The sequence below is a fragment of the Branchiostoma lanceolatum genome, chromosome 2, assembly GCF_035083965.1.
Source record: "Branchiostoma lanceolatum isolate klBraLanc5 chromosome 2, klBraLanc5.hap2, whole genome shotgun sequence".
NCBI classification, from domain to species: Eukaryota; Metazoa; Chordata; class Leptocardii; order Amphioxiformes; family Branchiostomatidae; genus Branchiostoma; species Branchiostoma lanceolatum.
Genome location: NC_089723.1, coordinates 31,145,281 through 31,173,276, shown reverse-complemented (window position 1 = coordinate 31,173,276; position 27,996 = coordinate 31,145,281). Strand labels below are relative to the sequence as shown.

Below are 27,996 nucleotides of genomic sequence, written 5' to 3'. Positions count from 1 at the left end.
GTTAACGCTGTCACCAGATATAATAAGGGACGAGAGACACAAAAGACAATCAGGAGCAAACAAAAAAAGGAGTTACTTATCAAAGTTCTTCTCTTGTACCAAAGAGGTTATAGGGGCCCCTATAACCTCTCTGCTTGTACATGTACAACGTTACGCATGAGTTCAGGTTACCAATTGCGGAGAGGAGCAAATTCTCAAGGGACCGAAAAACAGGAACCAGCCTGCGATGGAGCCAACCAGTGAGAGGATGTAACAAGTTCGTAGCTGGCTGTTGTCCCAGTGCAACCAGTCAAGATCTACAAGATCCTACAATGACGTGAGTTTCTGGCAAACAGGACAAGACTTTGGAATTTCTCGTCACGGCGCAGCTGGAGGCAATTTGCTAAACCCTGCGGGAGTCCCAATCACAGCGGAGGAGAGGGCGGGAGGGTGATTCTCCCGGGAGATCTTATCCGGTCTCCCATGGAATCTTGGACTTCGCGTGCGAGTAACATCCCAGGCATACCAACCCGGCATAGCTGGGAATACTGTTTAAGTAGCAGGGTATATTTTGTACAGTGAGGGGTTGCTAGCCATTCCCCTTTAACCTGCTCGAGGCACTTCCGCGAACATGGAGCCCCCTGTTACGTCCCTTCCAAAAGACGGGCGCAACCTCAACTGAGATGTCTTGCCCAGGATTGAACTGGAATTTTCTTTTAAAAAATTGTTTTGTTTGTATATTAATACGCAATGCAAACTTTTTACCTGAGATATTTACATATGTAGCTTGCATAAGTATAAGTAAGGCCATTTATTAGTGGTATTTCTTGCTGGTACTGCAAAATGATGTGAGTTTCAAACATGTAGCACATGTAAGGTAAGTAAAGGTGAACATAAGCACCTATGTGTTATATAAATTTGATGTCTTATAATTACGAGGGAAAATGCCTAAGTCATCACAAAGGTTATAAAACAACTGACCACACAGAGCATAGTATAACAAAAAGCAATCCTTTATTCATGTTGTAATTTCTTCAGCAGGAGGAGGGTTGTCTAGCTTCAGAAAATGGTGTGTATCAAACTGGCATGGTTTTCCTTTTTTTTCATTTTGATATCAAACTTGCAAAATCGACATGCACACCAATGTCATCAATAAAATAAGTTAGAAAATATTTCAGACAAGGAGTTAACAATAGCTTGTTAATAGCTGGTAGACTGTGCCTGGTATCTTCAGTCCAGAACATTTCATTTTCTCTGATAGAATTGCTTTGGGAAAACTCTTGCAATGGAACGGTTGAGAGACAAATCAGCACCAAGGACAGGTCTACTAAATTACAGAATTGGAAATACACTGTATTCTAAGCTATGTGTATACATGCGCATATTTTGTGGCAACAATAGGATGAAAATAGACACATCAAGTGTAAGTTGACATAATTCTATTACAAAACTTACAGTGATCTGTTGTTTATGATGTAACGTTGGGTAACATAAATTCGCGGGGTACTTAAATTCGGGATTTTTCGAAAACGGGGTATTTAGGGATATGTGCTAGATGCAACATAAGTAATACCGCTAGAAATGCAAACCTGACAGACTTACGTATTCAGAACACTGTCTGAAAAGCTTCGATAAGCATGGATTATAAGGCGACGAGGTCAAAAACTCTCCGTCCCTTATTGGAACAGTCTGAGGGCTTCGTGGGAGAAATACACAACATGGTTGTCGGCTGGTTTATAAGAAAAATGTCACATCCGCTTCCTGCTAAACACAATTATTTACAAGACAACTTATTACAATCTCTTTTGCCAACCTGCAACTGGATTCTAAGTGTGATTAATCATCAAAACTCCTCTCTGTTGCTACAACCTACGGCACGTGTATTTTCCCGCCGCCATATTGTTAACCAGAATCCTGTTGTCAAGCAGACGACAAAGGTTTGTGAGGAACACTTTTTGTCTAAATGCTGCGTGTGATAGTGGACTGAGGAAGATATTTTCCTCAAAGTTTGCTCCTAACACAACAAGGAACACATGGACATAGTAGTATTACCATTGCTACGGCATCCAGCTAACTTGCCATGAATAATGTAACGTTACACGTTGCCCGATGATGACGATGGGCCGACTTTGAGTGAAGTTCTACCGACTCAACACACGGCTTGTTCCCGAACTGGCCTGATGTGTGCGGTACGGCCGTTTTTTCGTGTATTTTTTTTACTTGGACACGTCTATATCCATAGCACTCTCCTCAAGCCAAGGATGGAACGAATAGCTGCTGTATAAAATGTGATTAGCGGTAAGATATTCAAGACGAATCTTCTCTCCCGAATTAATGTGCCCCCCTGTCCGACAGCACTGTCATTCTGCGTGCGGCGGACGGTAGTTTTAAGTTGAAATATTATGGTGTCAGCACGACTAGAGACAAAATCTACCATATATATGATTAGTGCAAAGATAGTACATGATACTGACAGAATTATAGAAAAAAAGGATGGTTTATTGTTCTGCTAGATTGATTTCAGTCAACCATTATCGGAAAAATCCCGAATTTAGGTTACCCAACGTTAACATTAATCAGACTACCAGGTAACAATATTCGGAGATAATGTTAAATCAATCTCCACAACTGGATAAGATACAGAGATTACTTCTGGACGTTTTGAGTGACATCCATCACTCTTTATTCTAGCGAAAGAAGAGTGATGGATGTCACTCGAAATGTCAAGATTAATAATCTCTGTCTTGTCCAGTTGTAGAGATTGAATTCGAAGTTTAAGTACAAATTAGTGTCTATATTGTGGCAACATTAGGCAACCAAGTTAATGAATCTAAACATTGCTCCCCATCTGCCTCTGTCTCATAAATGGTTATAAGGGGCTCTGTTTCTTATCCCCATCCTTTCCCCCAGATATGCACTTGATCCACTGAGCCAGAGCAAACTTTGTCCCAGTGCTAACTCTCTCCTGGTCTTGTCTGGCCTGCAATGATGGTATCATCAGCAAGGTGGTGCTCATGTCCTCTGTCTGGACCTGTCCATCTGGGTTCAGTACTGTGGCTCTGTGGAGACAGGGAATTATAAGGCATAAGTTCACTTATAGGTTTGATGCACACAGAATTTTTGAAAATCAAGAAAAATCAAGAGTCATTTGTGTCTTCGATCTGTTTGAGTTACACGATGGTAGTGCAATGAAAATGCATGAATAAGTCATTATGAAAAACACAAGCTCAACTGCAAAAAATTCTAAATTCACAGTAACACTATCAGTAAGTTAACCTTTAAAGGTTAATATTACTTTCTTCTGGTATCAACACTAAGTTTTCAGCAATTGATAACACTGTACTGAGCATCAGCAGTCTTAACCAAATAATATTCAGATGAAGGTTCATGACATGATTCAGTTGGCAGTTTTCAAAGGCCTGATGTCAGATTGTGCTGTTAATCTTAAGATATTCTCTGTGGTTTTCTGTTCACAATTTTTGTAGTGACGACCCTATCCAATTAAAATTCAGCACATCACAAAAAATAATTTCCTCATAGTTTCCTTCCCCGTACTGCAAAATTAAGTTTTCTCAAACTTACATGAACAAAATTCTCCTCAACTTTTCTGAGATCCTAAGGTTTGGCTTTTTTAAAATGAATTTTGTTAGCATATGTACTGTAAATGTGTAATCCTCAAAATTTTTGCAGTGGTTTTATGTTCATGGTTTCCATTACTGTACAGCATGTAACTATTATATACAGCACTCAGCAAACTTTAAAAAAAATGTGAACAAACAATTTTCTCTCTACTGCGAAATCAAATCACTATTAACTTGAAGACATTTACGGTAGTTCTTGTGTCAAACCACAGAGTACTTACCTGAAGGTCTTTGGTATTGATGAACTTGAGCTCGAGACACCCTCCTCCTCTTGATCTGATGCAGTGATAGCCTCCACCAGACTCCTATCCAGCCAGGCTGCCCCATCCACCTCAGAGGCCTGCAGCTCCAGTCTATCCTGCAGTACCGCCTGTGACTGCTGGGTGAGCAAGTGCACATACACCACTATGTGATGGCGCTTAGGCAGGCCCAGGTTCAGCATGGGTGGAAACACTGACTGCAAAAGATGAGATCAGAATCATGATCAAACTATACCGACAAAATCTGAGAAATGTTGAATAAAACAACATATAGATACATTGTTGATTTGATATGATATATGAATGACATCCTCTGGGAACCCAAATTGATGCAAGCGTGGGAATCAAAAGAAAGTCACTACTAAGACAGGCAAAATAAAAGTTGCCTTCATAATGAAATTTATGTGGTCAACAAGGTTGAACAAATGACTAAACACACAGGTACAGAGAGTGGTATACCAATTAGTGGAATCTTAATTTTTGTTCCTTCACATCTTCTTCTTTGACTTTGGCATTCTACGACATTAGTATTTGTTTTCTTATTATATCTTTTTCCCCAAAAATTACGGCATATATTTGCTCATTTGCGCAATCGCTTTGCACGATTTACAGTATGGTAGAAAACTTTTTTTCATATTTGGAAATGGACAAAAATTGATGCACGCATGGATGTCATCCATATAATCAAATCAACATGGCCTAATTACATCAGCTAATGGTATCATTACTTACTCCTTGCCAACTCCCTGATAGCCACCAAGTTGAACCAAATTATACATTATGAGTTCAACTTATCACTGCACCAATTTTTGTACCAATTTGATGAAGGGAGGAATGAAATTAAGACAACATTCAGTGATTATCCTTCCACAGGTCTTAGATTACTATCAATGAATCCACAGAACAAGATTCTCAATTATAGACTGTGAGTTAAAGATATTTTTCTAAAACAGGAACATCTCTAGAGGAACACATTCAAGCACTTTTTTCAACTGCTAAAACCAAAAAATACTATAGAAGCATTTTGGGGTAACGTTCTATATTACTGATCTTTTTTTTTTTAATCAGAAAGAATTATGTAGGCGAATCTTAGAAACGAAGAAATCAAAGTGATGTGGCCTTAATGGAAATATATTACATGATATTATATATTTCAACCTTGAATATTCTCCTGGGAAACTTGCCAGGGAACCTTTGGGTATAGCTAGGAGATAACAGTGGCGGTACTAATAAGTTTCCAGGGGAGGACGAGTGCCGCCAGGTATATACGGTCTGCCAACACCAGACCTTGACGTGCATACAAATTTTCCTGTGCGATTGGTATCAGCAAGTCAGAAACATGATGCTATTATGTAGCACGTCACTGGAACGTAAGAAACCAAGGTCATATTCTTGTATGTACGGATTATATCCCGGATATTAAGGGGTTGAAATATCGAATTTTGGCGATTTTTTTTTTGTTATCAAACAAAAAAAAATTCGCCAAAAATCAATATTTCAAAATATCCGCGTTGCCACTCGTCATTCTTTAAGTATTACTATCATGTACATTCCTGCAAAGTTATATTGATGAACATCGAAGCACAAGCCAAGGAGAGCGTTTTTTTTAAAAAGGGGCGTGGCCTTATAAATCTTGATGACGTAATCATGACATCATACTAATTTGCATGAATTATCACCTTGCTATAAGGTACTATCTGAAAAAAAATTAAGGTTGAGGAAGGTTTCAAAAACATCCCAAAATTCCTCAGCCACCCTCAGAAAATACCTTAAAATCTTAAAGTGTGGTTATACAATGACACAACTAGAGGGCCCAAACTTATGTCACTTCTTCCAAAGCACAAGAGACTAACCCACAAATAGTTATCATAGCTTGTCCAGAAAACAAGATATCAAAATCAAACGTTCTTCTGCACTACCTAGGAAAACCTCTGGGGGCCAAATTCATTAGAATTTTTCTTACGTAGGACAAGACCTAACTATATACTAGATTTCATGACAATCCATCTATAAGCCTCTTGAGTTATGCTGCAAAACCACATACATTACAAACATACAAACGCCACCAAAAACATCACCTTCTTGGCGAAGTCAATAAAGGAAGGTCCAAGCTGCTGTTACATAAAAGACAATCTCTGTTCACTCCAAAAATCAATTCTCAGAATACTGCTCAAGTGTAATTGCTCCAGATATTTTTGTTCTTGGTGACGTACAACAACTAACAGATTTGGTAAAGCCTCATCAATACCAGACCTGCCACTGCAATTAATTCTAATCCTCCTGATTGCTCCCACGGCAATCTTTAGATCTTCATTGAAATGGAATACAATTGCTTGGATGAAAATCTAATCTTGTATTTGACCTTGGTAAAACTTCACAAAGACCTGAGACCTGCCATTGCAATTAATTCTAATCCGGTTGATTGCTTGAACAGCCAGCCAGAAACTACAATGAGACTATTTGAATGAGGATTTGATCTTGCCGTAGCTGACCCTGGCGGAGTATATACGCGACCTTTACCTCCCACAGCCCAAGGACGTCGCCATGACACTCGGGAAGGTGAAGTCCGGTCTCCTCCTGCAGTTCACGTCTGCCGGCCTCCAACAGCTGCAATAAAATTAATACTGTAATTCACTTTATCTTCACGGTTACTGTAGCAAAATTTCACGGTGTAAGGAAAACTGACATTTTCACTGAACTTTGACTTCACGGTGGGAGCAAGACAGTGATTTACAGAATGGAGGTGGAATCATAAATAATTACAACAGGTTTTTCACGGTGATGATAAGTTCATGGTACAGAGGTGACCGTGAAAACAATGAACATAAAATTACAGTGAAAGAAACAAGAATTACAGCACCTCACTGGACTGTGCCAAATTGTGCCAGGCATTTGCAAACTGGTGCTAACTGGTGCACATTGGCGCCTTTTATAATACATATATTTCAAAAAAGATTTTGCTATATGTAAAATGGCAAGCATCCCCAATTAAACATTCACCTGGTAGCCTTTCAGGTATTGAATTTTTTTTTTCGGATCATTATAATCTACAATTGTAACTGGGACATAGAACTTCCAAAGACAATTGTTTGAACCCCATTATCATGCCAATACAAAGGACTGTCACTTAGAGCCAATCAGAGCTCTGGCATGCATTTTATGTGAATATGTTAATGCAAATTGTTTTCTCAATTGATAGGTACATGACTATTTGGCAGGGAATTTCGAAGCAATCAGAGAAGCAGGCTGGAGCTAGAATAAGCTAAGATTGATACCAGGCTAGACTTTTGGCCAAACAATAGTTTGGAGCAGCGGTGTTTCTATTTTGGGGGGAGCACTGATTCACGATTTTCAACAATTGGGCTAAGGTTCTCTAATGCCAGTAGAGGGAGTTTTGCAACCGAGTGAGTTCCACCTTTCCAAAATGAGAGAAGCATTGGAAAGGCTAAACTCCCTTGGCAGCAAAATTCCCTCTACTGGCATTAGGGAACCTTTTAATAATAATAATAATAACTTTATTGCAAGTTCATGCCCGAAGGCTAATTGCAGACAAACATGTACATGGAAATACATGGGAATCAAAAATAGTTATCTAGACTACTTACAAAGTTCTAAGTTAACTAAGGTTGACTATGGTTGGGTTTGACTTCTTTTTTGAAGGCAGTGGAAAATGAAGAGACCCACGTTTTTTATCGTAAGTGGGTTTGTTGATTTTAGTAGTGATATGGATTTTTGTAAGCTATTCAAATGGTAAAAGCTAGGAGAATTAACGGAAGCTGTTTTATATAAATCGTTTCTTTCGGCCTCATATAGAGGGCATTGGCAAATGAAATGTATTTCATTTTCCACTGCGTTCATTGTACAAAACTTACACATTCTCTCGTGAGCGGGCAGCTTTAATAGCCCATGTTGAAAATTGTGAATCAGTGCTCCCACCCACCTCCAAATAGAAACACTGTTACTCCAAGAAGTCTGCAAATGAGGTTAACTTGTTTTCACAAATCAATGGAAACAGGACACCATTGTGCTTATTATTAACCATAAGCCACATGACACATGGACAACAAACACTCACTGTTTCCCCCTTCTCTACGTGACCTCCAGGCGGAACCCAGACTCGCGGGAAGGTCCTCATGTGTCGGGCTCTGCGAGTCAGCAGGACGTGTTGGTCCTTGGTCTCCAGGACGACGGCCACGCCCACATCCACGCCCCTGTTTAGGGTGTTGGTTGGGAGGGAGGCGGCAGTCTCGGGTGATAGATGGGTGATGGGACAGAACATTGGGCGCTGGAGACAATAGAAGGGGGAAGAAGTTGGTTTAGGGGCGTCCCTCGGATACGATATTTAACACTGATAGAGGTCCCCTGTTTGTGGAGACCATCACCTCAAGTAAAAGAACTCAATAAACTTCAATAGAACACATCACACTTATTGAAAAGGGTAGGGGTCCTTTTCAGTGTGACTGGATAAAAAAATCTGTCTATGCAGCTTGTACTGTTCAATACGAACCTGGTGTGTTATACCATATGAGGCAGTTTACTGGGTATACAATACAAAGAAAAAACGATTGTCTAAAGAATAAAAAAAAACTTTCAATTTCTACAACTGCTTGTAAATACACTCCAGAGTGGTCAAAAAACCTTCTTACCCCTTGTAAATAGAATGTATTTTAAGAACTGCTTTTCGGGAAGGTTGCTTGAAAATGCATGTAACGTTACTGTAACAATTTTTTGAATGAAAATGCATGTAAAGAGGGGCCATGTGACCAGCACCTTATGTAGGTTTCAGCAGGCCAGGAAAGAAATAAAACCTCAAAATTTTGAAATGAAGGGAGGGAATCAAGAAGTATACATACCATTTTCATTCTTAACAGATTGATGCTGTAGGTAAATAACAGATCTAGAACTATATAAGTTGAGGGGTACTGGTCAGTTACCAACTTAGTCTGACGTTGATAGGAATGGTCCTTTTCCTGGTGTTGAATAGCAGCTGTTAGTTTTTTGCTAAATGTCAAAGTATTCGGTTTGAGTGCTGTCCTTGGTGCTGAAATCTCATTGACTGCAACGTTGCAGCTCCTGGTGCTGAAGACTGTAACAGTTACTGTAGTAATGTCCAATGATTCCCCCACTGTTGGTAGAGCATTGAATTTCATGCTTCCATCACTAATTATTTAGTGCCAGATACGCATGCTGTAAACGTTGAAATTTTTGCAAAATTGCATCTTCTGCTGTCCCATATCCCCCTTGTTTCAACTGTGCATTTACAACCAACACTCCATTTCCTCTGCACTGCGAAATTAAATCCCTGTGAGATAAAAGGTATTTTGCAGTACTCCAATGTGTTTGACCCTATAAACTTGTCATACTGAGTGTTCTCTCTTTTCATGCTCATGGAGCAGCATTCACGTTAATGTTACCATTTGCGGTGCTCCAGGATGACAATTACTACTGATAGAAATGGTCATGGCAAGGTAACCTATGCTGTCCCTGGGACTGACGTAGTGTTTGCACTACCGTAATTATCCCGAACATTAACGTGCTGAATACCATCTATTTCAACAGTAACGTCTGTAGCACTGCAAAATTAAAAATAAATCAGCAAAACAATGCAAATGAGCGCAATCACTGCAAATCTATTTTTCATCAATTCTAATCACTGTAAATTGTTTTTTAATTCAGTGGCAACACTGCTATTTCCAATAAATTTATCTTGTATCCGATTTGGAGCCAAAACTAAGAATTTTGGGCACTGCCATTTTGTTTGAAGAGGTCACATGTTTTACCCATGCGTGACGCACAGGAAAATGGGGCAAAATATTTGCAAAGTTGGCACAATTTCCCAGTGCAATTTGTCTCAGTCCACAGAGATACCCACTTAAGTGTTATACCTGTGAGTGACACGAGTGACCGCAATTGAAAAATAACCAAAAATGTGTAAAGTTGGCGCAATTTCCTGGCACAATTTGGCGCATGCCAGTGAGATACTCGCTTCATTCATATCATATCAACAATGACACTGACTTACGTATAGCTACTGGCAGCCATAGGATGCATGATAGGGTTTAGGATGTACAAGTCATGTACACTACCTTAAGCGGGACCTGCTCCTCTTCTTTGTCTGTCTCGTACAGCACCAGCTGGTCGTCCCTCAGGGCACAGCCGACTCTCACGACATGCCTGTTCTCTGTTCCGCCAAAGAATCCCACAATGCTCTGGGAAGGTGATCATGAGGAAGTGATTGTAAAAATAAGGATCATCTTCCATCCTTTTGTGGTGTTGATATAAAACAATGTTAGAATAATGTTGAGATAGAATGTTTGTACAAAACACTTAAAAACTGTGAGATTTGTTTTTGGTGAAATATGAAGTTTTTGCTACCTACGGATGTATTTAAGTATAAGACATTTCATGTAAGTTTCTGGTAAAATGACATTTTGCAAATTAGGCCATGGTCTCTTAAAATAGTCCTTTCTCCTGAATCTTTCCCCTCATAATGATAAACACAGTTGAAAATTGCTAGTCATAATATATCAACAGGTAGATACAATGTACCACAATGTAGCCCCTGTCAAAAGGTTTTGCCCATTTGTCAAAAGCAAGTTGAAAACGAATTTCAATGAATGCTCCAGATATGATGTCTTACATGTATGTAATAATTTATTCACATGTGGATTTGACTTTATCTTCATATTTGCTAACTCCGACAAAGGTTGCTTTGCTATTGGAAATGATACTAAAACCTACGATTAGTCCAACCTGATTATATCAAGATATTAGAGATTCATACATGCTAACCTATCCCAGGGCAGTATTTTAATTCTCTGGACCAAAAATAATTCAAACCATTCCACCCCCTTGATGACATTTTCATCAGGTAGTCAAACATGCAACCAAAAATTCCACATTTGGAATTTGTCCTTCAAAATGCTTGAAATAGCATTTCAGAGAGTTGAAATGTCAAAATTTAGAGGGAGAACATGCCTCATGGTACAATCGAGAAAAATTGAGTGAAACAAAGAGAGGACACACATTTGGACTGTTGCAGAGAGCTTAGCCTTTTTGGGAGTTCCAAAGCAATCAAACACATAGACAGCATGTTGCAGGCACTCAACAGGGACCTGCACTGTGTGCATCGACTTATGGCAAGACTTCTAGCTCACGTCTTTAAATGATTGCCTAATTTCTCCATAGACCTGACCTGTCTTAAGAAGCAAAGCACTGTTGATAGAATGTGTTATCAATTCACATTGCTGTTTGAGTTGATGTGGCCACAGTATCTTTATGCAATAGTGATTGCCATGGTAAAGTTCAAGTTCATGCATGTGTATTACCTCCATGAAAAATGGAGATATTGTTTTGTGTGTCTGTGAAGGAGTGCTAATCTGTTTACAGTGTTTATGTTTCCAGATATTTTTGGTATAATAAAAACGGCAGGATGAATTGTGGTGATATTCGGTACTATGTGGGTGGGTCTTGTTGCCCATGCAGCATGCACAGTATGTGCCAAAGAGTTTACTACTATATTGTACCATCTGATATTGTACTGTACATATAAGCCATGTGTTATACCAGAAAAGGGTCATACATGTTATCACATAGTGTGTGACAGTGTCTGTAGGCATGTTTCAAGTGTTTGTGCATGTAACTTTACATGTGACAGTGTGTTTGTGTACCACTGTTTGTGACCATGTGCCAGAGTGTGTGTGCATGTAACTTATATGTTTCAGACGTTATGTTATACGTGTACATTGTATAATGTACCAGTGTCTACATGTATATGTTCCAGCATGTCGGTGTGGGTGTTTGCATGTCATATCCCTGTAACCTATTGCAGCACAACTCCTCTCCCCCCTTTGAATTCTGGTCTAACCCTTATACTTCAATCCCTCCTTCCCCAATGAAGCATGGTCTGTCCCTAATACCCTCGCCACTTTCATCTTTTGCCGTTATCAATTATCAACATTTATCAGTCTAGAGAGTTGGAACAAGTGTGTCTACAATGAAATCTGCGTCATCTATTGCCAAACACAAGATTAGTGTCAATCACAATCACACAACTTATTAATTACATTTGTTGTAAAATTTATAAATACTAAGTATCAAAGCATGCATGCACAATCCTGTAAGCTCAAAGGACAGTCTTCAATGCTTTGTAATATTTTAATCACACTGAAAAGTCAGATGCAGAGTCCATCATATTCTATTTTGAACTCACAAGCATACAGTGCAGAAAGTCCGAGGTTTATACTGAAGGCACACAACAGTGAAAATGCAAACAGAAAAGGTGAATTCATGGGAAGAAGCCTGCTGTTGGAAACGATGCTGGGCTTCAAACAAGTACTGCTAGAATCTAGTATAATAGGTGGGTCTGCATAGTATTAACTCATAACAACCCATTGTAGTTTGAATAACTTGGAATGAATGAACTCATTCAAATTGATAAATCAACATGTCTACAGAGACATTTTAAAGTAAGGTCACTCACTGGTGAAGTACATTATGGACACACAGTCACATTGAGTAAGCTCAGACTACAATTTAAGAGGCATATCAAAAAGGCTGACATTGTACACACAGAACATTTCATATATCACTGAATATACATTGTATTGATCATACAATCATAATGATGGTACTGATATAATACTTCTATGTTTTAGACATTTTCTGCACGGAAGCCAGCATCATTTCCACAAACATAAAAGAATACTTCTTTTTAAATGTACATGACTTTCCCATGAAATTTTCACTAAGGGGAGGTTGAATGATAACAAACTCACTCGTGATATGCAAATACTTGCAACATTAAAAGTGACATACATACAGCATATAGCAAGTGCACACTTATCAAAGTATCAGTGCAAACTAACTCAGAAGGACTGACATTTTCAGGATTGTCACAGCCATACATAATAAAAAGAATGTGCATAAAATTCACAGCCATCTGATATGTATACAATTATCATTATTATAGTATTACACATGTACACATAAGCCTAGTTCACCCCTAGCTTTGATAAGGGCTATTGTAACATCAGACTGATACTATAGTTCATTATTTCAAAGAATGGCCCATGTGGTAAGCAACACATTCAAGGCTCCTCAGTTTAAAAATTACATGTACCGTGTAGTAGTAACTATATTTTTCCCTTTCTTGCAACTGTTTCTAGATCTTGATGCCCTTTTCACGAATTTCATTGCATGCTTGGAGACTTTGTTTACCCTCTGAGCTACCCATAGTGCCCTGCATCTCCCAGCATGCAATGGGTTTTGTGAAAAGGTCTACGGGGTGGAATGTGACTAGTTGAATGTTTTTCTTCAGATTGTAATTCTACATTAATCACCAAAGACTTCACTTGCTAAGCTATTTTCTTTCTGAGTCATAAGAAAAATCTTGTTAATATACATTTCATATGTCATGCATAGCTTCATTGAATTACTCATGTCTCGCTTTACGTCTTTTGTCATTCGCAACATCATTAGAGATATTCAAGATAGATCAGGGAAAAATAACATCAAAACCTTTCTAAAAACTCCAGGAATCTTTTAAATCTTAAATTTACAACTTTAAGAAATCAAGCCATGCGAGCATTACATGTATAAGTCTTGATCATTTTTTTCTATGAGTGCAAACAAAAAAGTATACTACCTCTATCTTGTGTAATTAGTATCTTGTCTAATTTCTTCTATAAAGCTTAATAATAAGTTTCGAAGCTCTTTCTGTGTTGAATAAAGCATAAAGTTAAGATAGATTGTAAGTAGAGTGAACAGCATAAAGAACACTACTAAATGCTATCTTATCTGTTTGGATTCACTTGCAATGTATCTCTGAAAACTTTAAGGAGAATCATTCCCGAAATCAAATTCCTAACTTTGCATCCTGTGGTGACCATGTTATAATGTAGACAGTCCTTTAAAATAGATGTAACCATTGTAAAATGATAATTATACCATGTTACTGTTACTGTAACACAAGTGCTGTGTACATATTCAAGGGATGACCAATAAGTTTGTGGCCTCACCCAGAAATAAGGTGCACAACTCAAATTTTTGGGCATAATTGTTAAGTATAAAAGCCTTTTATGAATGTCTACTAATGAGGTGACACCAAGCTAGTAACATTACATTGGATGAAAGATTTCTGAAAAAATAACAACTGCGACTTGAGGTGTGCAGGTCAACTTGCTCTGCTGAAAGTCAAATACCGACTTCTTTTCTAACACGAAAGGAATCCTCATCCTACATTCTGACGATGTCTTTGTAGATTTTATGTCATGAGGAACCCATACAGCTCTGATTACAATTTACCCTTATTTTTCTCACCACTTACCCTCTGATTTTCAATAGGACATGGACTGGAATGTAATAACCACAATAACTTGAAATTTGGCAAATATTGATGAAATACTACATGTCGTATTGACCATTCCAGAAATTTGAGTTACACTTTTCATTTCAGGCTTGGGCCGCAAACTTCTTAATCACCCCTGTACATGTTACGTATCCTGATATACATGTATGCTACATTTGCTCTCAGGTCATTAACTTATCAAAATATATATCAAGATTTATAATACACAAAAATGCCATGCTGACAATAAGAATTATTACAACATCTTTGAGAGGCCTTGAAACTAATGAATGAAATCCCAGCATTTCTCAATATCATCAAACAAATTTGAGGGATCAACGGAAAAATATTTTTTCTCTTCTGACAAAATATGTCCTATATTACAATCAATATCAAGCCACATATAATTCACAGAAGTAAATGATAAATACAAATGTATATATACAGCTAAATGTACTTATAGTTACAATACAACACAGTGTGTCAATTTGAATGTGTCAATAGAATGCCAACAAAAACAGTGCATTCAAATCCACTCAGTCAAAATCATTAATAAGTGAAAGTTAACATTGTGCAATAATCACACTAATTGTCAATCACTAAAACAAATCAACTGACCATAAAATATTCCATTACTTACAGTTAAGTAATGGAATAAACTAATATTTTAGAATGGTTGTATATGAAACAGTAAATTTGGTTTCTGTAGTTGATTATTACTAACTTTGATGCAATTCACATAATATGCATATCTACAGTTAAGATTTGTGAGAACAAAATATGACATTTTGAATATAAAGCATTTAAATCACAAAGCTCATATACTGGTAGAAAATTACTTTTTGATAGATGAGCATAGCAGCTACTGACACAAGCAAAAAATAACACAATACCATTACTAGCACCTATATCACAAACTAAAACTTTGGCAGCATATAGACAAGTTTTGCAGCATAGTTCTTGAGGGAGTTGTTTAGAATATTACAATATATATCATACATCCCCCAGTAGTACTTCAATACTTATATATCTTGTAATCAGTTCGGACAGTTTAGTCATACATTGTAGTTTGACTTTACTGTCCATAGAAATGATATCATTCACCTCTACAAAGAAATAAATTCCTTGCAAAAGTGGTGTGCAACACTGCCCCAAGTTTTGATGCTGCTGTAGAGTATAGCTTGGCATTTAATAGTGCCATTTTTGTTACATCTTGTGCCATCAGTTTCAAGTACATTTGTGTATGCTCCACATTTAGACTGTACATGTATGAGAAGTTATTCATGTGCTAAGATTAGTGACCTGAGGGTTGATTTGGTATGACTGCCAGTTGTCAGCAGAAGGGCTTTGCTACAGTCTAAGGATCCTGAATGATCATTGATGGTTATGGTCAACGCATCAGGACATTATTGATCTGGAATGAGGTGGCACTAATGCCAAAAATGCCAGACTAATCCAGCATTAATCCAGCACTACACACCACTTTTGCAAGGATCATGCTTACCACTGGTGAGCTTAGTCACCATCTTCTACATTCTTGGAGAGACTCTCTTCATCAGCAGTCTTGGCTGTCAGTCTCGAGACATCTGCTATCTCTTCAGAGGAAGAGGTCGAGTCTTCCTCTGCCTCAAGACGTTCTTTGTGGACCATCTTTCCCAAAGTCTCCTGAACCTCTGATTTTTCCTGGTCCTGGTTGCTGCCTGCATCTTCATCACTGCTTTCTGGTCTTTTGTTCTGGAGACGTTGTTCATCATCCTCATCAGAGATGTGGGATGCTGTTTCCTTTGCGGTCTCTTTTTCGTCATCGTTTTTGTCTCCTTGTGTAGAGACAGCAAATTCCTCTAATGTCTCTTCTGCATCTTCCTCTTCATTTTCAGTTGCTTTCTCCTTCTCAACTCTTGACGCCTTGTCAGTGCACAGATCATCTGTTTTGCTACTGTTTACCGAGGTAGCTGAATTCTTCTTCTCAACAAGCTTCTGCTTTTCAGACAGGACCACTCTCTTTAAAAACTCCATGAGTTTGACTTTTTCTGCAAGCTCAGTTTGCGGCGCTGCATCCCCACCAGCTTGCTTTGGGTTAGCTTGCTTGGTAAAGGCAACAATGAGACGGGCTAGAATCTTCTCCTCAACAGCTGGGGAGAGGTTGGGTAGCTTAGCGATGGTTTTCAGGACGTGTTTCACTGTGTGCCTGTGTCCTTTTTCCAGCTGTTCGAGTGCTTCATGAGGATTGTCTGCCATCTCGACTAGATTACTGATGTCTTTGTCGCTTAGGACAGGCTCCTTTAACTCTTCAAGCCATGACCACATCAGGCAGCTCAGAACTCGTGGAGACTTCTCCACCTTAAGCCTCTCCCATGCGGCATCGTCTTCGTTTAGTTCTGCTTGCCAAACCTCCACTTCCTGCTTAACATTTGGGTCTAACGACATGTTGAAAGCCAAGGCAGTGGCTACCTTCTCTGCTGCAGACATCAAGTGTCTTGGTGACAGCGCTATAGGCTCCTTCTTCTCAATGCTCATCTCCTCGCTCACCGACTTTCTTTTCCTTCGATCTTCCTTCAATCTCTGCAAGGTGCTCTTCTTCTTTTTCAGTCTCGGCTTAGTGGATCCATTCTCAGTAGATCCTCCCGGCAACGAAGTAGAAGTAGAGGCCTCCTTGCCCAGATCAGAGGTGCTGCTATAGTTGCTGTCTGAGGAGGTCGTCTCCTCACCTAAGCTTTGTTGTTGCTGTTGTGAGGCATTGGCAGTATTTGTTTTTGCGGTTGTTGCGTCCCCACCCCCTGGGGCATGGTCTACAACAGAGTTGTCAGAAGGTGGTGATGCAGGATCAGATTCTGATTTCTTTCCTGTGATATCTTTGTTAGAATCCTCTTGCTCAGTACTTTCCTCTCGCCTTGTTGGTAACATGTCCTCTATGTGTGACTGGCTGAGAGCTCTCGACGCACGAGGCTGCCCTTGATCCGGATGCAGAGAATCCTTACTAACATTTGGCAAGTTATTAGCAAGCTGTGAAGGCACCTCTTCGAGAGACAATGCTGAGATGGTGGTGCTGTCCGGGCTGGCATCTTCTTCGGTGTTATCAAATGCAGCGGGGGCACACTCCTTGATTGCTTCAACTAACTTCTTCCTTTGAGAGAGTCCGGCGCAGACTGCTATGGCTTCCCACGACGCTAGTTACGTGAGCTTTTGCAGCCAGCAACTTGCAGACAACGTCTACAATCTTGGGGATGTACTTCAGCTCTCGACCTTCAAAGCCGTGCAGGTAACGTCTCTGCCTGCTGAGATACTGGTTGAAGGTGAAGGGAGAAGAGATTGGGTCCTGGGACGGAAAGATGACTCTGAGAGGGCGGATGTACTGGGAGAACTCCTGTATACACTGGATCTGCCCCCTGGTTTGGATGGAGTTGGACCTCTTCTCCCTCACAAAGTGGATGGCCTCGTGGGGGTTGAGTCGTTTTGCCCAGACCAAGTAGCAGCCAATGAGAACACCCGTCCGCCCCAGCCCCGCGTGACAGTGAATGGCCACCTTGCCCTCCTCCATTGCAAACGACATGACCTTGACCATGTCCAGGATGGTGCCCAGTGACGCGACACCGTAGTCTTTCCAGCCAAAGTTGTAGAAGTAGATGTCGTTCTCCATGAAGTCCTGGGGGAGATAGGTGAAGCCGCTTTCTGGTTCCAGTGCATTGCCACAGCTGGCGTGTTCAAATGGCCTCTGTAGGTTCACCACAGATTTGATACCTTGCTCCTTGAACTGTTCGATGATTTCGTATTTTGTAATGATCTCCGTTGAAGGCCTCGCCATGGCCAGGATATCATCGGTGACCCACGAAGAGTAGAGCCCTTTCACAGCTTGATCTTTAGCCGGCCATTTTGCGGGGTTCTCGTATTTGCATCCCTTCCCTCCGCAGAACATTGAGCACTGGATGTGGCCAGGTGTAACATGGCGTAGCTGCTCGGATATCTTGTTGTACTTGGCAGTCGGAGCGTTGACTGGGTGTATGGCAGGCATGGACATTGCTGACGGTGTCCACTTGATTTCTCCTGGTTGGGATGACATCTAGATCTCACTCACCGCTTCCTCCCGTAAACCTCAAGTCTCAGATACAACACAATCCGTTTTCATCTAGTCGTCCATGTAGCAGCCTGTCAGCATCCAATTTGGTGCAGTTGATATAGTCTATGCACAAAGACAGGTGAAACATCACAGATTAATACAGAGGCTTTTATGCAAGATGTGTACCACATAATAATGAGCTGTGTATACTACAGCACTGTGCCAATTAGATCTAAGTCTCTACCCGCATATGCTGATGCTTTAACAAGGGAATCAAAGTAGGTAGGGCCTCCGATTGCTAGCATCCTCAACGCAGCACGTCAGCAATTACTGCAGGAAAAGGAACTGTGACAGATGAAATGCCAAGTTGACATAATGTTGGTCTGAAACTGCATGGTACTGCCGAAAGACATCCGAAAGTCATTTAAGGATTATTCCAATAAGATGCTCTCCCTTTACCGGGCTGACTAAATGAAGAAATTGATTGGCATTTGCATGTAGTACATAGCAGCCTTGACTAAATTAGTACTCAAGAGGCATATCACATGTACAGCCACGACTGGAATTCTTAAAAAATCTGGGGATCGATATTTCCATGGCCTTATCCTATAGCTATCAAAAACTATAAGAGTTCAAAGTAGCATCAATCAATCCTGTGCACATTCACCATAGCGTAACTGTGGACTGTAGAATAAAAGCTGCTGAGAAGAATCTAATTATCTGAGTAATTATCATCAAATTCACAGTACATCTCCTAAGACAGACAAGATGCCGCATTACTCCCATCTAATTAGACCATAAAACATGTTATATAAAACAAACCTCTGCCTCACAAATTCTATTATGCGTGCCTTGAATCGAGATAAATGACTTATTATCTCCTTACAGTTGACTGGGTTAGAAGCCAATTTTCCAACATGAATAAAGCAGGAGCCGACCAACAGTGCGCTGCACATTGATGTCTGAAGAGATGATCCTAATCAGACCTTATTGGACCGGGTTTCCATTTCTGCCAATTTGGTACGCCGGATATAAATGATCATGATCAGAAAACTGTTTGGCCGGAAGGAAGCAGCCAGCTGAGTGTGTGATTTATGCTAGAAGTGGAATAGGTTTGATCTAGTAGACTACAGAAGACTTTCCATAATTGGAAATTGAAAAAACGATCTCCTCAGTCTGGAAATACATTGGAGACGCACAAGTCTATAATATTATGAAATTTCCTCAGAAACTTTGTGAGGAACAAAATAAACTTTCACTATTTTCTTACATGTATTTCATAATATATAATCTTCAAATACATTGTACGTATCTGTCAAGAATCATGTATATGCAGTCTTATTTGAAAAGAGAGTCACACAGTTCCTCCCAAAATTGTAGTTTTCAGTGCTCTAAAACAAAGGATATAATCGTCATGCATTTTGGTTCAATCAATTTTGGAATTCTACATGGGGCAATCAATTTTTAATGGTAATGGTCTAGAGGTTTTCTTATTATTTAGCATGAACTACATGTAATTAATGCCCTTGCCTTTCAGCAGTCTTAATGATATTTGGAAAATTGCCACATATCTCATTTTAAAATTTGTATCCAGAGCGCTAGCTGTGCAACATATTCAAAATTAGGTATTGCTCAATATCAAAGTACATGTGCTTACATTTTCAAGAAATGCAGTCATTGTATTTCAAGCTTAAGGGACTATAGTATAAGGAATTGCTAAGAAATATTAGAAACTGTAATTTGGCAAATGTCATTAAGCTACACCGGATAAAGCATTCTAAAGGAGCCCTAAGCCCTACATCTTCATGTTATTTGGCTGACTAATCTTCTTCTAGGTAAGCAGACTTAACTTGCACGATATTCATAGCACTGGTAAATCCTACTGACAAGACACAGCCTGGGGGGGATTCATCCAACTAGTGCATTTGTCACTTGTAAATTAGAGAGAAGTATCTATCCCCTGTTTCTTTCTTTGTAACTATGTAAGGCAATGCAGCAAAATATTATTATAAAGATGTCTAGGGAATAGAAATACGGAATGAGTTGCAAAATTGAATACCTGTATAATTAACTACAGGTTCCTGATAAGGCCACACCAATTTAATTTCTTGGTTAACAGATTTTTTTAAAATTTTAGCAAAAAAATCATGAAAACAGAAGGCTGGGGTGAAAACATGCACCTGACCCTGTTCACTCCCTGAAATTGTGTGCACCAAAGTACAAACTTTCCTCTGAGATTCTGTTTTCCTGTTGATTTTCCAATCTAGCATTTTTCTAAAAATTCCGTTACTCGGGGTAACCAAGAAATTAAAATGGTGTGGCTTAATGTCAAGTTGACAACTCTCATAATTTTGCTAGCCCGTGTTACACAATCTCCCACTGTCGGGGGCTTTTGGGGCCTTCCTCTAGGGGCCTGACCAGCTAGAAAGAAGCTTGGTTTAGTCGGGCTAATAATAACCCTAAGACTGTATCACACAGTTAATTCAAATCAAAGATATCTACTAGACTAAGTGCTAATGCAGCATCAACATCAGTAATCCCCTGGGTACGTGCATACCGTGATGTACTTCAGATATCCAGGTATTGAAGACATTCTGAGGGCCCCAATAACACTGGCAGTCTAGACCTTAGGCCACCCAGTGGAATTATGTGTCGTTGACATTATCTTCTAAGTCTTGCGTGACTTGTACATCACATGTAAATCTGTCTTCTTCATACAAAGTGCAAATAACATTATGATTATTATCATATCCCAGTCATGTGTATGAAGAATAAAGTCCAGGGTGCATAGAGATGATAACGTGATGTTTTGAAAATTCTATAAATACCACCCTTCAACTGACTAGAAATAGTACTGTAGAATGTACCTTTTGATAGATAAAATAGAGTAGAACATTAAGGGGACAAACTTTAAATTTTCTAATCATGTTTGCTTCAGTGAACATTAGGTCTATCTCACAATCATGCACATGTCATAATGGAACAAGAATAAGTTATGCATTGAACAATGTATAGTTCATGGCCATTGTGGCCAATTGAAATCTATGTATTCTACAGTTCACAGACAGATCTATTCGTTATAATGACAAGTTTCAGACAGAAGCAATTTTACAACGACAGGGACTATTATGGCGCAACCAGCAATAAGTCATGTCTTTGGGGACTTGATTTTCTTTTGTGTCTTGCATTGGCATGTTTCTAGTGAACCTACTGGAAATGTACCAATGCATTTTACTAGATACATGTATGTCAAGCACATTTACCTAACATCATGAGAAAAATTGCTAACAACCCATACATGTACCACGTAATCCTTGTTTATGGCAAATATAAACTGCACTTACATTGTATAAAATTATGTAGCTACACCCCACGTACAATAGGCACTTTCCCGCTGCAAGTGTACAACTGCACCACTCAAAACTCACACAGCACCTCTCCCCTAAGCGCTAGCCTCCTTTAATTTTTTTTTGCAGGCCTCCCGATTGGTGCCGACATTGTCAACTTAACGAACTGTAGCAGGCTTCCTGTGCGCGGCAATACGATTTCCCCAGCAAAAGACCCTGGCCCCGATAACTCGAAAATCGTGAATCAGGGCTCCCTTAAAAACTTAACGTTGGCGCCGCCTGGGAGGCCTGCAAAGGAGGCTAATTATATTACCTAAGGCCACACCAATTTAATTTCTTGGTTAACGGATTTTTATTTTTAATTTTAGCAAAAAAAAATCATGAAAACAGAAGGCTGGGGTGAAAACTTGCACTTGACCCTGTTCACTCCCTGAAACTGTGTGCACCAAATTAAAAGCATTCCTCTAAGATTCTGGATTCATGTTGTTTTTCCAATCTAGCATTCAAAAAGTTCTTTTTTTATTCTCTTAACCAAGAAAATAAATTGGTGTGGCTTAATGCACGATTGCCGGTTTTAGTTTAGTTGGGCTGGCTAGAAGGGAATTTCCCATCGCCAGAAGTAAGCTATAAATACATGTATGAGTTCATGCAGTCTTAATGGGTCTGTACACTTTTAGAGTGCCCACTCGGATGAATACAAGAAACAGTATTTCATTGATAGACAAAACTGTCAGGTCCAGCTATAGCTACTAGTAGGAATGCACTCTGAAGGCCCGATGGTTAGGCTAGCGAACGGACAAAAGGTACCCACTGTCCTCCCTTAAACTTTGTCCTGCTCTTTTTCATTGTGCCTACTCATCATGATCACTGTTCAAATATATCTACTCTTAGGAGTTGGGAGAGAGTACAACTTGCACCATTCATGGCAATATGTCAACACAATTCCACCAGTTCTATTTCAGACTCTTTTTTATATTTTTGAAATAACATGAACCTAATATGTAGTTATAAATGTATGCCATAAGCAATATAGGGGGGGGGGCAATCAACTGATATCCTACAAGGTACACTAGACTTGACATACCCACTGGCCACCTATAATATGCAGACAAAAATTGAAAATCGCAGGTTTGAAATTTAAAAACAACATACTATAGATAAGTACTATTTGGAAAGCTGAAATAATTCAGGCTCAGTACAAAACGGTGAGACATCTTCAAGCAACAAGTATCCATGGCAACAACTGTCTCCACTGAAAACAAGATCCCAGATTACCACAGACTCCTGTCCTTGAGGGCTTAGCTGAAAATGTCAGAGAGTCGCACATGTCAAACAGCGGAGATCTCGAAAAGTGCTTCCAGAGTTCTGAAACACATTAGCGGGCCTAGAAGCCACAAGTCAGGTATATGTGACATTTGTCGATTGACGGGGCTTGCATTAAGCTGTGGTGAGAGGATCGTGTGGAGAGGGCATGTTTAACAAACGTCCATCAGTGTAGAGTGCACTCCAGCATCTTGACAGAAAATCGTTGACGTCTATGTCTACAACTGGGAGTTAGCCTCTCAAGGATTTTTCACATCTATGGGAACGTACCTATTTCTTTAATCCCAATTCTATGAGCTTTCTATCAAAGACATAATTATTATATAACAAGGTTTCAGAATCTGAAGTTACATGTATACAAGTACTACTTCTACTGCAAACTAGGGAGTCTACATTAGTATGGCATGCCCACTTCTTCCCATGCACAAGAGCTATCTATCACTCCAAATTGGTGACCGGACCTTCTTGAGATCAAAAGATACAAAAATCAGAGGTTGCAAAACCATAACAATCCACGGTAGGCCCAAAATCTGATCATTTCAAAGTCTCGTCAAGCTAAGACCTAACTCACAAACTTAAGGTCTCATTCCTGTATAACTCTGAGTGGGTACCCTACTAGACAGTAAAAGAATCTGTACCCCAAAAAATGAACGGCTGCATGAACATGTGTTTATATCGGTGGGAAATTCCCTTTAAAGTTTAAGCCAGCCCGACTGATCTCAAGGATCAAAAAGCTTGTTTGTAACTGAAGAAATTAGCAGGCAAAGTTTGGCAGCTGCGCGCGAAGTCGGACGTGCACAGCCCGGCATTGTAGGTGATGTAGTGCTGCGCTTTCAGCTTGAAAAGTGCCTTTTTGGGGGTGTAGCTAAGTGCAGTTTGTAATTGCTATATAAAAAGAGATTGTATGTAGTGAAACTGTTGGCAATTTTTTTGCATGATCTAGGAGAAATGTTCTCAACATAAAATGAATAACATTGGTGCATTTTCTATAGCTTCATTACGAACAGGCCCATGTAAAACACGTATTATAGCATGTAAGCCTATGGGGCAAAAAAACTCATGAATGAGACCTTAATATCAAGACAATCCATCCAGGCCTTATTGAGTTATATCGTGTTGACAGACACACAATAAAAACACACCAAACACTACAGAAAACTTGTTTTGCCCTCCCTTTCACGTTGTGATAAACCCAAAAAAAAGAAATAAATCATAACCTTCATGAAAAGAAAAATGATTAAGCTTTGAAACCACTTGCACAGTTCTAATTTTCGAAAATAGACTGAAGAATTTGTAGATAGTTCTGGCAAGTTATGCCATAAAATAAATTGAGAAAACATGCATGAATGCTCCAGATTATTCTTAAAATCCCACTGTACTTGAAAAATTTCTTAATCATATTTCTTTGAAAATGGTGTATCTAAGTAAGAATATATACCTGTTGATAATGACAAAAAGCATATGCTGTCAAAGAATATTGACACATCCTCAGTACTACAAAATTGATTGAGAGATTTGAGACTGGTTTGAAATCTAAATATAGAAATGTTACATAAGATTATACTATATATCTTATATAATAAGTCTATTCTAGACTCAATTTCCCGAAATGATATTCTGTATCCTTCATCCTATAAATAATGAACTTTTAGTTTTGATAGGCTCTCACCAAATTTATATCATCAGTTTACTGAATATGAGAGAGATTGCTACACAACATTAATTAGGGGATAGGTATTTGACATGTAAAAGGATCATATCACAGGTATCATAATAGTACAAGTATCAATAACTATTAACTTCTAATCAAAAAGAAAGCAATATAAAATAGATTGATAGTCTTACCGTACCTTCAACTATAATAAACTGACAAGTTATGCCCCAATGATATACATGATTGGCATGATATTACATGTATGTTGTTAAACAAAGTCCATCCAATTTGTATCTTTTAACCTGAACCTTACTTTAGGTCTCCTTGAACCTTGAACGAGGACATCTGTGATGTCATCTCGGGAGACAATGAGTCCTTCTGCCCAACTCAGTTCGGTCTTCCATCAGCGATCTCACACTTTAGGTCTCAATAAAACGAAAATACACTGTATATAATATTTCTTCAACCTACCTGAGAGATGGAGGAGAGGCATACGCAGAATGTATGATGAATACTACATACATATCAAGGTGGTGAAAAAAAGGTAACCTCTTTGATATACATGTACATGAAGCAAAATGGACTGGAGTGGTAGACACTGACCTCAATGTCATATAGCCGGTTTATTCACCTGTGATAATTGCCATTATGAATGCACACGGAAGGCCACACCCACACCTTGGATACGGACACGTTGTCTGCTCATGAATAGTCATTGACACTACGCAAAGGGAGTAACCAGAGACACGTAATACCGGTGGGCACAAAGGTGTGTGTATAACGTTACCATAGGGTCCTAACACAGACCTTGTCACAAGCGTATCAATCTTGCTACGATAAACCGGATAGCGAGTGAGAGTCTGTGTACAACTGCAAGAAGGTTCTAACCAAGAGGTGTTGAAATCTTCTTGGCGTGTGTGAGCATCAACATTTAACAAATGTACAACTGGGCACAAAATGTCAGAGAAATAACTTAATAAGTCACTAGTCTACTAATCATGACCCACAGTAGCTTGATCTCATTATCCTTCCCCCCATAGCAAAACTGGTATCACACAGCGATGAATGAAGTACCTGGGCTATTGATTAACTGCTATGAATAGAACTAGATGGAGGTGGGACACAGGTAATAGATCTACAGTAGGCTTGACGTCAATGCTCAACACATCTACCACAAAAGATCACCTTTATTTTGTGTCTGAGGCGTTGATGAATGAGAGATATACTGACCCACCTGGTCTGGACTAAGAAATGCATTTGTATCCCGAAAAATATAATCTACACTATAGCTAGTACAGTGGTATTGGAAAATAATACCCGCTTCTGGAGTGGAATGCTTCTTTAAATGGATACTATGTGGCAAGATGATTAGTTTGACAACTAAATGATACATATTAAGGTTAATCTCCGAGCAGGTATATGGTATTCACCTGTTTTTATACGCCTATTTAGTACTTTTCTCTCAAGTGGCGTGACGTGCACAGCACACATTACTTAGAAAAACAAACACCACTTGAAAGATGTGCAAAACAAGCAAAAAGACGTACAAAACAAGTCATCAATGGCATACATCTGCTTGGATAAGTTGGAACTTAGGGTAGTGCCTGTGTTGGACAAACAGTATAGGTGAGGAAGCTGACTTTGTACTAGCATTAGATGTTTTTCATTTATCATTTTATATTATTCTACTTTTTCCTGGGTAAAATTATTGAATCTGACAAGCAGTAGGATTAAATATATATAATCATAATACTATTACAATTCATATCCCAAAAGATATCTTATGCATAATGATTTAGTTCACCATGATATACTTCAATTTTACACAAAAGAAAAACTTAAAGTAGATCTGAAAGAACTGTCCTTGAATCAGACATTTGCATATCATAGCCAGCCTTCCATGTAGCCTTCTACTGTACATACTTTGCTGAAAGATCAGAGTTGGAAGATCTGTCTAAAAACATATAAGCAGGCAGTCAAGAAGGTTAAGAGTCTAGGGACCTTCATATATACTGAATTAGATTAAGGTCTCAACAAGGCCCAGAGCTTGGCTTTGAAGTTTGATTGCCATGACGATTTCTTTGAGGTTGTCATGTGTGATATGATTGTGAATGGATAAGGCCACACCAATTTAATTTCTTGGTTAACAGATTTTTATTTTCCCAAAAAAAATTTTAGAAAAAAAATTCATGAAAACAGAAGGCTGGGCATTGCATTGGTGTGGCCTAAGGGAGAAGCAAGCGAAGTGTAACCTGGCCTAGGGATTTTCTCGGAGGGGGCCTGCATGGGGGCCCCCCTCTATTCGACTTGTATGCCTACGAAAATGGCCAAGGGCTTGCAGGTTGGGACAGGGTCTTCCACTGTGGCCTACGAAAATTTGGGAAGCTACTAGTAGGTCTATGATTTGTGGAAAAGGTAAAGGCTTATATGTTAATGAACTAGTACTGACAGTAAAAGAGTGAAAAGAAGCATAAATACTTGGCAGTAATGCTTCAGCAAGATCTAGACAGCAAAGGCTGATTTACTGAGAATTTCATGAAATTATACTGTTGTGTTCGTAATTGATCAGTATTTAACAGTTGCTACGTGATCATGAAGGTGAATAGATTTACGGATTAGGGGAAATTAAAATTACTTGCAGAAAAGGGCATGCAGGCCCCGCTTGTAGACTGGACTGTTTCTCCCTAAATTTGACTACATTACACTGAGGAGGTTAATTATAACAAACGTCAGTGTCATGATCATATGCATGATTAGATTTTTCAATTTCCAATCTCACCCCTCCTTAAATTACATTTGTGTGTAAGTATAATTTTGGCCTATGGTGGCAAATATGTAATATTTCAGAGATATGGAAGGAAAGTATATAACGACTACATGTATATCATAGTTTCTAAGTTCACATATTTTTTGTTCACCTGGACTCAGCTGCCAAGCACCTGGTGACAAGCTACCAAAACAAAATTTATGCCAACGCTGGGTACATCTTAAACCATTATAAATATAATATTAGGACGGTTCTCCATAGTGTTGTTTTATGGTTGTGTGCCCTCAGTATACCATACCGCACGTACAAAAGTCGCTGACAGTTCAACTTTACCGACATACACGCTATGGGTTCTTAACAAAGTAACGTTATACACAGCACACAGGTGTAGTACACAATTTTTACACCTCGGCTCGGTAAAGTTTAAAAAAAAAACAGTCTCCACAATCCCCTGGCGAAAGATTTCCGACCGTCTTTGGAGACTACAGACATTTGGTAAAAGCCAAGACGAGACGAGAAGACAACTCACCTGGGTGAACTTTGCTACGGTTGGAGAAGTTTCACCGGCCTTTTGCAGGTGCACCAAGATTCTTTTCATTGGTATCTCCGCCATATTGTCCAAG

At 39.2% G+C, this 27,996-nt stretch overlaps 2 protein-coding genes across 2 annotated transcripts; both read right to left on the bottom strand.

Moving 5' to 3' along the window:
* Window positions 1-72: 72 nt before the first annotated feature.
* Window positions 73-25,223, bottom strand: LOC136428587 (nucleoside diphosphate-linked moiety X motif 17-like). Its single transcript, XM_066418210.1, has 7 exons — window positions 25,078-25,223; window positions 9,967-10,089; window positions 7,956-8,165; window positions 6,401-6,487; window positions 3,842-4,077; window positions 1,196-3,038; window positions 73-126 (listed from the first exon to the last, which is right to left on the bottom strand). Exons 3-6 carry the CDS (start codon window positions 8,157-8,159, stop codon window positions 2,849-2,851), a joined length of 717 nt encoding a protein of 238 aa, XP_066274307.1. The 5' UTR covers window positions 8,160-8,165; window positions 9,967-10,089; window positions 25,078-25,223; the 3' UTR covers window positions 73-126; window positions 1,196-2,848.
* On the bottom strand, window positions 12,062-27,996 carry LOC136428589 (protein tyrosine phosphatase domain-containing protein 1-like). Its single transcript, XM_066418213.1, is given in 3 exon segments — window positions 12,062-17,342; window positions 17,344-18,405; window positions 27,903-27,996. Coding segments are annotated over 2 exon segments (2,541 nt in total). The 5' UTR covers window positions 18,286-18,405; window positions 27,903-27,996; the 3' UTR covers window positions 12,062-15,743.